Source organism: Pseudorasbora parva, chromosome 6 (assembly GCF_024679245.1).
Source record: "Pseudorasbora parva isolate DD20220531a chromosome 6, ASM2467924v1, whole genome shotgun sequence".
Taxonomy (NCBI): Eukaryota; Metazoa; Chordata; class Actinopteri; order Cypriniformes; family Gobionidae; genus Pseudorasbora; species Pseudorasbora parva.
Window position 1 is genome coordinate 4898597 of NC_090177.1, and position 13201 is coordinate 4911797.

The 13201-nt window shown below is 41.2% G+C and overlaps 1 protein-coding gene across 1 annotated transcript in view; it reads left to right on the top strand.

Annotated features, from left to right (window-relative positions):
• Positions 1-2932: 2932 nt before the first annotated feature.
• Positions 2933-13201, top strand: part of LOC137078295 (E3 ubiquitin-protein ligase TRIM39-like) — a 42792-nt gene continuing 32523 nt past the window's right edge. Inside the window, exons 1-4 of the mRNA XM_067445467.1 lie at positions 2933-2999; positions 10563-11113; positions 11539-11640; positions 12498-12612. Of these exons, the coding sequence (XP_067301568.1) occupies positions 10565-11113; positions 11539-11640; positions 12498-12612 (766 nt within the window). The 5' untranslated portion in view covers positions 2933-2999; positions 10563-10564. The remainder of the gene's footprint in view (positions 3000-10562; positions 11114-11538; positions 11641-12497; positions 12613-13201) is intronic.

Sequence of the window (13201 nt, forward strand, 5' to 3'; positions counted from 1 at the left end):
CCGCATGTTTTAAACGCGCGGATGGAGATCACACTCGCAGCTGCAGCCTCAGGCATTCATGTTTAAACAGTGCGGCCAGCGGAGCAAAGTAAGTCTTTCAACTTCTCAAACTAATTCCTATGAAAGTTAAGCTTAAACTGAAAACACAGCAGACTGAACATGCGCTGTGAATTGATGCCGCGAGTGCCGTCGCGTTTACCTCAGCTCTCATCACGAGCTCATCCATGACTTGACATGTGACTCCTGCAGCGTTTTGGGCTGTGAGACTCCCTCAGCGGCTTAATCACATATTGAACACACATGTTCAGTTTTTAATTGTAGTGTCTGTTCTCTAACTGAACTGATTTTATGAAGATGATCGCAGTCGCGGTGAGAAAGTGATCAGTGATTCAGCAATCTAGTAGCCGTGGCTCTGCGAGTGGCCTCGTAGGGCAGGGAAGCATTCTGGGAATTGTAGTCTTTCATCCCCATGAGACAAAAATACATTTTCTATCTTTTCTCAGTCTAGAAGGCACCAAATTAAAAAATAATTTCACATTTCTACTACATTAATGACCCAGTTTAAATACAGATGCATCTTCCCAGCGCTGAAGTACTCCTTTAACTGAAGATAGTTTTGGCACATCCAGTTGTTAACTTCATTAATGAATTTGCAGAGGGAGTCAATGGGGCTGTAGTCATTAGGTGATAGTGCTAAGAAGATCTGGGTATCATCAGCATAGCTGTGGTAAGAAATGTTGTTATTTTTCATTATTTGGCTCAGTGGCTGCATATACAGGTTAAACAGGAGTTGTGCAAGAATTGACCCTTGTGGGACTCCGCATGTCATGGACGTCCACTCAGATTTATGGTCTCCTATACTCACATAATAACCTCTAGATTCTAAGTATGACCTGAACCATTTGAGGACCATCCCAGAAAGCCCAACCCAGTTTTCCAGCCTGTCAAGAAGTATGTTGTGGTCAACAGTGTCGAATGCAGCACTGAGGTCCAGTTGAACCAGAATTGATGTTTTGCCTGTATCAGTAGTGAGGCGAATATCATTTATAATCTTTAAGAGCGCTGTCTCTGTGCTGTGATGCGGTCGGAAACCAGATTGAAAATTGTCAAAGTATCCGTTTGATTTTAAAGGGGTGATGAATTGAGAAATCAACTTTCCATTGAGCTTTTGATTTATAAAAGTTCATGATAATATAAGAATATCCTGAAAGTTTCAGAGCTGAAAACGTCCTTGCTAGTCAAAGAAAAGCTTTTATAAACACCAGGCACAGAAAACAATCGTGCCGCATTTTGACGCCATCAAGTGACGAAACATCACCTCTACAGGACAATAAACTTGTCTAATTCAGTAGCCACGCCCAGCGACTCATGGAGCTTTTTTCAGATCGCACTAGCCAGCAGCAATAAACATGCTGAAGAAGATATAAAGATATTGCGCTATAACTGGTTGTGGGAGAACACAGTCACTGCATAAGCTTCCTTCGGATCCTAATAATAGAAATGTGTGATACGTCATTTATTTTTAATAAAGTTCCAGCTCACGTGGGGAAGACATTGTATGCATGTTCGCAATCGTTTCATTTCACTGCGGAATCGTTTGTGAACAAGTCTCAGGTCGAGCTGGATTTGCAGACATACGGAGATTAAAACACAATGCTGTGTCTTCTATATTGGATCCGACAGGAATGGTGCAACACACTTATATGTGTAAAACGTCTTTTTTATATGTAATAGTAGTCCCGGGGCTATGTGTTTTCCAGACGGGCTACCAAAACGTAAGCCCGTCGACAGGCCTGCGAATCTCAAATAATGAAATAATATTCCTTTCTTGATCTGGGCGTCCGCGCATGTGTGTGTGTGTGTTTGCACTTATATCCACCCATCGGGCGGGCCAAGAAATTTCTATCAATTGCGGGTGGATGAGAAATAAATCATTGTGTTTGTTTGACAAATACGTTTACTAGCCCTGTGATTGTGAGAATCAATCTTTCTCTCATGTGAACTGAACTGACAGGGGAACTGAAGCTTATTAAATATGCAAATCTTATCCAATCCTAGCCGTGGGCGTTTACTTCTAAGGCTCCAGTGCGGCACACACTTCAAAACCCAACTTTAGGAGAGAGCCTCAAACCCAGTGTAAAATATAGCCCATTAGTTATTAGTTATCATGTTTTTGAATGTAAAAACCACACGAACGTCATTAGTTGACCTCAGTTGACCTTAGTTGACACCTTTAAGAATTTGTTCAGCTGATTGAAAACAACTTTTTCAATGATCTTGCCTATGAGGGGGAGACTTGGGATTGTCTGTAGTTGTATCCATATTTCTCTTTTCTTAGAAGAGTTAGTAGGCAAAAAGTGTGTGTGTTGTTTATGTTCCTGTTTATAATATTTTAAAAGAAGGTCTGTCTAGCTTTGTTTAGTTCCACATTGAAAGCATGAAGGCTGTCTTTATAGATGTTATAATGTACTACAAGTTTTGTCTTCCGCCACATGGATTCAGATTTTCTGCATTGTCTTTTCCTTTTTTCTCCAAGGTGTTTTTTGTTTGCTACTCTTTTTCTTGGAAACGTTTTACTGTGCCTTCATCAAGCTTTTGTGTAAAATTGTGAAAATATTATTTACTTGGATGCTTTCAGGACAGGCTACATAAAATGCTTGTTACGAAATTAACTTGACTGCATTTATGTGCTACACCTGACCTTTTCAAAATGTACTAAATTAAGTTGTTGTTACATTAAAACTGATAACTAGATATTTGCCACTTCTGTAATAAAATGAGGAACTAAATATAACACATTCATTAGAAAACATTCAGCAGTGATGAATTAGGATCTAATCAATATTCATGAGGGGCAGAGCTACTGTATGACTTCACAGCAGGTGAGTAAAGGAATTTAGTGAAGGTGAAACTATAACAGATGAACTGAAGCTTCTTCAAACAAACACCTCTTTATTCACACACAGTGAAACTAGTGATCTCAGCTGATATTCACTCAGGTAAGTCATGGAAATGTAAGAGCTTTCAGGGGTTTTAATCTCTAAAACAGTATCAGAATATTCAACTGGCTGTAGTGTGATATCCTTAAAAACTAGTTACATTTATAAATAAATGAAACTACATTAAATGACACGTAAAGTTTATATGTATTTATCTGTGTTGAAAAATATTTTCTGGATTAATTGCTCTTTTTTTTTTAAATCACCTTTTTTGTGTTGTCTTTATTTAGAAAGAACTTTGCATTATGATAATGTTGTTGTAAAGACCTCTTACATACTTCAAGAGACCTATTCACATATTTTGCTTTTCTTTTAGCACAGATATGACAATCAATAACTTTGACTCATTTATTACTTTGTTAGCTTTGTAGTTAGGCATAGTGAAATATTTAAACTTCAAACATAAAATGACAGGTCCTTCTCAAAAAATTAGCATATTGTGATAAAGTTCATTATTTTCCATAATGTAATGATACAAATTAAACTTTCATATATTTTAGATTCATTGCAGACCAACTGAAATTTTTCAGGTCTTTTATTATTTTAATACTGATGATTTTGGCATACAGCTCATGAAAACCCAAAATTCCTGTCTCAAAAAATTAGCATATCATGAAAAGTTTCTCTAAACGAGCTATTAACCTCATCATCTGAATCAACTAATTAACTCTAAACATCTGCAAAAGATTCCTGAGGCTTTTAAAAACTCCCAGCCTGGTTCATTACTCAAAACCGCAATCATGGGTAAGACTGCCGACCTGACTGCTGTCTAGAAGGCCATCATTGACACCCTCAAGCGAGAGGGTTAGACACAGAAAGAAATTTCTGAATGAATAGGCTGTTCCCAGAGTGCTGTATCAAGGCACCTCAGTGGGAAGTCCGTGGGAAGAAAAAAGTATGGCAAAAACCCCTGCACAACGAGAAGAGGTGACCGGACCCTGAGGAAGATTGCGGAGAAGGACCGATTCCAGACCTTGGAAGCAGTCTGGAGTAGAAACATCCAGAGCCACCGTGCACAGGCGTGAGCAGGAAATGGGCTACAGGTGCCGCATTCCCCAGGTCAAGACACTTTTGGGCTACAGAGAAGCAGCACTGAACTGTTGCTCAGTGGTCCAAAGTACTTTTTTCGGATGAAAGCAAATTTTGCATGTCATTCGGAAATCAAGGTGCCAGAGTCTGGAGGAAGACTGGGGAGAAGGAAATGCCAAAATGCCTGAAGTCCAGTGTCAAGTACCCACAGTCAGTGATGGTCTGGGGTGCCATGTCAGCTGCTGGTGTTGGTCCACTGTGTTTTATCAAGGGCAGGGTCAATGCAGCTCGCTATCAGGAGATTTTGGAGCACTTCATGCTTCCATCTGCTGAAAAGCTTTATGGAGATGAAGATTTGGTTTTTCAGCACGACCTGGCACCTGCTCACAGTGCCAAAACAACTGGTAAAGGGTTTACTGCCCATGGTATTACTGTGCTCAATTGGCCTGCCAACTCTCCTTACCTGAACCCCATAGAGAATCTGTGGGATATTGTGAAGAGAAAGTTGAGAGACGCAAGACCCAACACTCTGGATGAGCTTAAGGCCGCTATCGAAGCATCCTGGGCCTCCAGAACACCTCAGCAGTGCCACAGGCTGATCACAGTCATTTGGGCAAAAGGATTCCCGACCAAGTATTGAGTGCATAACTGAACATAATTATTTGAAGGTTGACTTTTTTAAAAAAACTTTTCTTTTATTGGTCGGATGAAATATGCAAATTTTTTGAGACAGGAATTTTGGGTTTTCATGAGCTGTATGCCAAAATCATCAGTATTAAAACAATAAAAGACCTGAAATATTTCAGTTGGTTTACAACGAATTTAAAATATATGAAAGTTTAATTTTTATCATTACATTATGGAAAATAATGAACTTTATTTTTTTGTTGAGAAGGACCTGTATCTTGTTTTGTTGTGCTACCTTTACCAGTTTATGAGACTAAACATGAGCACAGATATGGATGGAATTAGTTTTGTTGATAGGAAAATAAAAAAGTTAATCCACAAGTTAAACCAGTTTACAAGGCACACCTTAAGAAAAATGTGGTTTTTACTTCTCTCATAGTGTATAATTGCAGAACAAATATGTGCAAGAGATTCAATCCGGCACTCAGGTAGAGTTAAATAGTCCGTAATAGGTGCTCTTGGGAAAGAGAAAAGTCCAATGACACAAAATAGGCAGATCCAAGGCACTCAATCAGATGTAAACGAAGGAGAAGGAAATAATTAAAAAGCCTTTATTAGGTATGGCTTAAGGCATTTTTAAAATCACGAGAGGTAACATGTTTGCTTTCTTGATCTGGGCGTCCGCGCATGTGTGTGTGTGTGTTTGCACTTATATACCAACAATGGTCTTTATCAGGGCAAAATATGTGTTTTCATTGAACATCGATGGAGCAGCAGATTTTGTGTCAAAATAAATCTGTGAAAAACATAGTGTTTCTATTACCTTTAGAAATAGAAAACTCCTCATGCCAAAGTTGTCACCTTGTGTCACCTCGTTACGTACCTTGAACTATAAATAACTTCTTAGCACATCACCTTGATCTCTTCCTCATTCTAGCTTGTTGAATCGAACATGATATTTTGTGCAGCTTGCTGCTGAAGAGATCTTCAGGAATTATCGCAAGCTGTTTCGTCTTGATTACATTGCTTTAGGATACCGATTTACATGCATCTCGGGGCGCACCGCGATTGTGATATACAGATTGCATCACGCAAGAGGCTTCAATCTGCTGGATGCTGGCAAGTTTGAATGCTTCTGTATGACGATACACTCGGAAGCCCTGGATACCTCAGCTGAGAGTGTATACGAGCCTGATGGCGGTGTGAATCACTAACGTGTCTAATTTCTCGAATTTAGGGTGAGTATTGATTTAACATGGATGCACTTCAAGGTTCTACGTGCCCCAACGTAATGGGTATAATGGATGGACATCGCCAATGTCCTGCTTGTCTTGGTATGGGTCATCTTAGAGAAGCTCTGACAGAACCGTATCCGGAATGCTCCATTTTGTCAGATGCCTTTTGCTTTTGTCAATCTGCTTGGGATAGTTTGTTGTTTTCATCCAATATCACCACAGCTGAACGCAAGTCTAAGCAAGCATCTCAAGGTGAGAAGAAGACTAAGAAAACTAGATCTACTGATTAAGATCAGCTTGTTGATCAGCTGTCTTCTGCAGTAGAGCTGTTATTGCCACTTCTGTCAAAACCTCAGTCTAATACTGGTGTACAAGTTCAGCCTGAGTTATGTATGACATCCTCACCGATGATGCATACAGGTCAGAATTTGGATGTGATGTCAGTGGCTGCCTCTGAATGACTTTTTGAAACCCTTCCACATGTTATTTCAGGTGCTAAGGAAAATATGTCTGCAGATCCATCGCAGCACTCTGGCAGTGAGACCGTGTCTGTGAAATCAGGTGGATCATCTTCAGTTGTTGCATCCCTGGAAGGAATGTTAAAAGCTATACTTGCCGCATCAATCTTGTTTCCCCTCAACCAGCAGCGGGGTCTGAGAATATTTTTCTGCATCGTGCACCGAGAACATCATTTACAATGCCTCAATGCAATGACTTTACGTCTGTATTGGTGTCTGTATTGCAAAATTCAATGAAGGCGACACATCCAGATCAGCTAGCCTATACACTGGCTGTAATGCATGACCCAGAGACAGTAGGACTTGGTAGCATGCTACCTATGAAATCTAGTGTGGCAGCGCCTATTGTATCTCCTTTGTGAGAATGTACGCTGCCCTAATGTTGAGTGTAGAACGCACTGCTGAGCTACTATCTCGTGCATACAATGCTACAGTGAGCCTAGGCCGTGTTTCTAATGCCTTGGCGCATATGCTTGTGGCTCTACACTCCTCTATGAGAGGAACTTCATCTGACCCATTAGTGGCAGACTTAACTGAACTTACATTGCAGACCATGGGTGTTATTGCCAATCACTGTGGAACAGCCTTAGGTTCCCTTGTACAGCCTTGATGGCAAGTTTGGGTGGCCCAGTTCTCTTTGTAGGTATGTAGGAACAATTTGCGAAGATTGCTGTTGGTACCTGGCCGGATTTTTGGACCAGCTGCACACAATGTTGGTGTAAAACCTAATTATAGATAATCTCAACATTTCCACCATCTGAACTCTCAGACTACTCCACCAGCTCCCCGTCGTGGTGGGACTCAACCACGTGGTCAGCAGTCTCACATCCGCTACACAGGTCCCCAACATCCCCCCTCTACAGGAAATCGTTTGTGTGAGCGCTGACGCACACATGTCGACAGTGGGCTGGTTTACTGAAAGTCAATTGAATCATTGGAGATTAAAAACAACAGATCAGTGGCTCTTGACTACCCTTTCAAGAGGGTACTGTATACAGTATACGTTGTCGACCTCCTGTTCATACCAGCATGAAACAAAAAAGAGTACATGATCCATGCCAGGCGTAGGCACTAACACACGAAGTTCAGGTGTTGTTGCGCAAAGGTGCCATAGAACACGTCGATCCCCAAGTTCATCCAAGGGAATTTTTTTTCAATTTATTTTCTGGTCACAAATCAAGACGGTGCGTTTCGCCCCATCTTGGATTTAAGAAACTTAAATCGTTTTCTCAAGTTTCTGCCGTTCAGAATGTAATGCACAACAGATGTGTTGCAGGCATTCATGCCAAAAGATTGGTTTGTGACAAATAGACTTGAAGGACGCCTATTTTCATATTTCGATTTCAACAGAGCACTGGTGATTTGTTGAATTGTTCCTTCAATTGCTATAGGGGGTCAAATATTTCAGTTTAGGGTTCTTCCATCTGGCCTTTGGCACAAAGATTTTTTTCGAAGTTCATCCATGCAGCATTGGAATCACTCCAGAGGACGGGCATGAGGGTGTTACCATACATAGACGACTGGTTTGTCTGTGCAACATCACCCCAGCAAGTAATTGATCAAGCTTGCTACCTGCTGGAACACATCACCGCTTTGGGGAACACTGTGAACTGGGTTCTCAGATTGCCCGACTCCAGAGAGAATAGGGTCGATTCTGAGAGATATAAAGAGGCTTCGGGTGAGTCACACTCAGCGCTACGTGGTTCTTTTGAGACTCTTGGGGAAACTTACAGCAGCTACAGCAGTAGTACCACTCGGGTTATTGTGGCTCAGGCCATTCCAGTGCTGGGTCATCCAAAAACGAAAAGCCTTAGTGCCTTGGTCACAGCAGCATTTTATCATCACAAGAGTTCAATTAGGACCTCCAATTCTGTCAATTCTGCTGTCTGGGAAGTCATAAGGACAGATGCCAGTCTTATCGGCTGGGGCGGAGTCTGGCGCAGGAGGGGAGTGAATGGCACCTGGAAAGGGGCTTTGCGCACAGCAGACATACATATTTTGGAATATTTTGGTTTCCTTACCCTTTAGCATTTTCAGACTGTTCTCAGGGGATAACTTGCCTTGGTGCACACAGACAACAAAGTGGACGTTTTTTACATCAATCATCAGGGAGGCAAGAGGTCACAGAGTGTGCTTTGGGTAGCAATCTACTCATTTGGGCGCAGAACAATCTGCTTTCCATCCAGGCAGCTTACCTACCAGGTCGACTAAGTCATGCTGCAAATGCCCTCTCTCGTGGCAGGGTGTTGCAGGGAGATTGGAGTCTACATTCAGACGTTGTACAGATGATATGGAGAACATATATGACCGTTGAGGTGCATGTGTCTGGAGACCGTCTCACATCTCACTGCCCTTGTTGGTTTTCCCTGATGGACAAACCAGGGTCTCTGGGTCTGGATGCGTTAGCCCACGACTGGCCGGACATGATGCTATATGCTTTTCTTCTGTTTCCACAGATTTGGAAGACTCTGTGTCGAGTGCATCTGCGGGCACGTCTACTGTTAGTGGCTCCTTATTGGCCTGCAAGCCGTGGTTCAGACACTTCTTTCAGTATTAATAGGGCCTCCTTGTCATCTGCCGAACAGACCACACCTATTGAGTCATTTAGGGGGAGAGTTTGTCACCCATATCCAGATTGGTTGAAACTGTGGGTGTGGCATCTGGGCCCACTGGGCCTCTCTTGGAGTGTTCACAGAGGGCCAGGGACACTGTTTTAAATGCACATGCTCCGTCTATGTACAAGTTGTATTCATCTAAATGGAAGGAATCCCGTAATTGGTGTTCTAGCCATGACATCAATCCATTATGGTGCTCGGCGGGATACATTTTAGATTTCTTGCAACATCTTTTGGGGCTTGGACGTTCTCTATCTTAATGTCCGTGTTCTAGAAAGGCACTAATCTTCTTTGTCCTCTACGAGCAGGCCGGAGTCCAACATGGGATTTGAGTAAGGTGCTAAGTTCCCTGTGTCAACCCCCATTCGAGACAATTTTGGAGTCAGAAAGTGGCTGGCTGATTAAGTGGCTGTAATTCAAGACTGGATATTTCTTGGCAATTTCAACAGCACTGCCTCTTGCGGTCTGGAGGAAAGGAAAAAGAATGCTGGTTACGAAGGTAACTGTGGGTCTATGACTAAGTGGAAGACCGCCAGAGTCTCTGGTCACTCTGATGATCTAAGAGATGAGGTGAGGCGTTATTTATAGTTTAAGGCACTTCACGAGTCCCAAGGTGACAATATTGTCATTAAAATCTCGATCAAGCGTGAGGAGTTTTCCACTAGTGCTTTTAGCACTGCCTCTGGCGGTTTTCCACTTACTCATAGAACCACAGTTACCTTCATAACCGGCGTGTTTTTTGTATTTTTTTTTTAAATCTTATAAATGTATGAGGTGGCGAGAGGGGACTTTTACCCCACAGACGCACGAAAACCAACCCAGGGCAAAAGACACAAAGTATTTATACAAGTACTTTAGATATGTTTTTAATAATGTCCAAGTTAATAAATGCTCAAAACAATCACTTTAACAAAGTTTGCACTATTTTTGGTTTATTTTGATAAATAAAAGAATGAATTTGGTCATTTAAATCATAATTTTAAAAATATAGAAACAAAATTCTTTAAAAAAGTAAAGATTCTGAAAGCAGGCTCTATAAATCCCATAATAATTATATAAAGCTTATTGAAAAACTGTTGTTTTAATTACCTTGAACAAAATACTTTTTTCTCAAAATATAGACATTTATTTTATCGATTCTCATTTGCTACATAAATCTTCAACATTTTAAAAATACATAAAATATTAGATGAAATGAATGCAGAATCAGCTTTGTGTTGCTGTTGGCGATCATGTAAAGGAACAGCCAAATTCCCACGTTCATCATCAAAAGCGGTTATTAAGAAAGGTGCTGAGCTGAAGTTTTATGTCATCTAGTAGTTTAAAAGAGAATAAAGTCTTTAACTCTGGTGTGCCTTTAACCCTGATGTACCCTACTAGGAATTTACTTTCCACACCTTTGGAGGTCATTGTTGAATAACTGTAGTCAGCCAAACTCATATCAGCCAGCAATATTTTAGTGCAACTTATAAGTATTATCCACACATATTGTTCACTTAAGTACTGTATATGATATATTGTCATTACTTATCTTTTCAGCCATGGCATCCTCCAGTGGTCCATCACTAAATGAGGAGCTCCAGTGCTCCATCTGTCTGGAAGTGTTCACTGATCCAGTCACCACTCCATGTGGACACAACTTCTGCAGATCCTGCCTTAGCAAGTGCTGGACGAACACACAGACCGGCTTCTGTCCACTCTGTAAGGAAACATTCAGCAAGATACCTGATCTCAAGATTAATACAACACTTGGGAAGCTTGTGCAACACTTTAAGAAGCTCAATCAAGGACCTGAGGTGTTCTGTGACTTCTGTGGTGAAGAAAAGCAGAAAGCTGTGAAGACCTGCCTGACATGTCAAAGCTCTTACTGTGACTCTCATCTGGAGCCTCATCTCAGAGTCCCACGTCTAAAGAAACACAAACTCATCACCGCTGTGGAAAATCTGGAGGATTATATATGCCAGAAACACGAGAGACCTCTGGAGCTGTTCTGCAGAGATGATCAGACGTGTGTGTGTCTGTCCTGCACTGAAGGAGAACACAGGACTCACAAAACTGTTCCTATAGAGGAGGAGTGTCGAGAGAAGAAGGTGAAGAGTTACAGACAAAACACTTTAAACACCGCATGAAATCCTTCATATGTGTTGATGTTGGTGTAGGTCATATTGATGTGCTTGCAACTTTTTTAAATAAGTCAGCTAACAGTACATTTTGTCAATTTTTAAGAATGCTATTTTTCAAATTGACAGACAAAGCTGGACTAAAAGCCACGAGAATTCATGAGGTTTTCATTATTCAAATAAAAAAAAAAATTCTAAAGATTGATCGCTACATTCAGAGATGTGTGTGCTTTTCTCTGTATGGATCTTCAGCAGGTTCAGACACAGACAGATGTGCAGCAGAAGAAGATTCAAGAGATCGAACACTCAGTGCTGAGAAAACTTGTACTTTGGGCCAGAACTTGTGATCTTCCTTCGACAAGTGTTTTTTGAACTAACTCTTCCTCTTTTTTCAGAATCTCACCTCCAGTTTCCTTACTTCATCTCAAATCATCCACATTTCAAACGGGATGATTATTGGTCTGGGTATCCTGTTGGTGGCAGCATTGCTGCATGCTGTAAGTGTGCGTGTGAGAGTGTGTAATTGCATTGGGGCAGCAGTGGTTCATGTAGGTTGTCTACAAACCGGAAGGTTGTTGGTTTGATCCCCGGTTCCACCTGACCAAGTGTCGAGGTGTCCATGAGCAAGACACCTAACCCCAGCTGCTCCCGACGAGCTGGATGGTGCCTTACATGGCTGACATCACCGTCGGTGTATGAATGGGTGAATGTGAGGCGAAATGTAAAGCGCTTTGGATGGCCATAGGGTCTGTTAAAAGCGCTATATAAATGCACTCCATTTAGGGTGTATGTGGTTCTTCTTTCTGAAAGATCACTCTTAGTAAACTTGCAGGGAATAAACAATAGAACTGTTAACTGAACTGTTAGAACTGAACGAAAGATTCATTGCACCCTTTTTCATATACCCAGTGTGTGGCAGCAGATGCAAAGATTAGTTACACTTGAAGTAGATCGGTCTCTCTCTCGAAATTCCTATTCATTGGACTGGCGTGGCACAGAATTTGACCAACTGAAAGGGAAGTCATTTCTGAGTTTTCACCCCATTCCTTACCTCAACCCTGACAAACAGTGTCAAATACTAGCTTTAAATGTTTAGGTACTTACATCTTACTCCCCGCTCTTTAAAATAACCCTGAAGCTGGTGCTCAGATTCTGTGAGCAGTGAAGCCTGCCTTCTCTGATTTGAATGTCCATCTCAGTCATTTTGAAATCAATGTATCGCTGTTACAATGCAGAGGCAAACCAGCTTAAAAAATATAACAATGTAACTTTGCCCAGTTAGGGGGTTGAGAACACAGATGAAGAGAAATCATTCAGTGTTGAGCTCTTTACTAATCTAATCCAATCCATTTAGAGAGGTCAGTCTGAGCAGCTGAAGATGATGGAGGAACAGCAGAAACAGACTGAAGATCTCAATAAAGAGCTGCAGCAGGAAATCATTGAGCTGAAGAGAAGAAACATTGAATTTGGTATGTGAATATTAGGGGTGTAAGAAAATATCGATACATGTGAATATTGCGATATGTTTGGCGATACTGTATTGATTCTCAAAAACAATGTATCAATATTTATATATTTATATTTATATATTTACATCCAAGATTTATGTCTTCGCATTTCGGTTTAAACCACAGACTGAATAAAACCCAACCTCTAGATGGCATTGCTATCTCAGAACGTAAACTGACACGGGCCAGAGAAGCGCAAGGTGAAGGTGTGTGCATCGATAGTGTTAGCATTAGCAAACCCACCTCACAAGACCATATAATTATTCCACTCCCACGGTATACAGAGCTGAAGTGTGGACTTCAGCTATAAGGAAGCCACTAATTAAATCGACAAGAGTCATTTTGTTTGCAAAATAGGCCAAGTTAAAATCCAATCCTTGGGAAACACATTGAATCTGAGAGCTTGCTTAACATCCCGACGTCATCCGCACTGCAGAGAAGTGTGTCGACAGAATATGTACTGGACGTTTTCCTCTCATAAACATAAACACACAACAAAACTGACAGCGGCGGCAGCAGAAAGAAAGCATCTGATCATAGCGATGTGGAT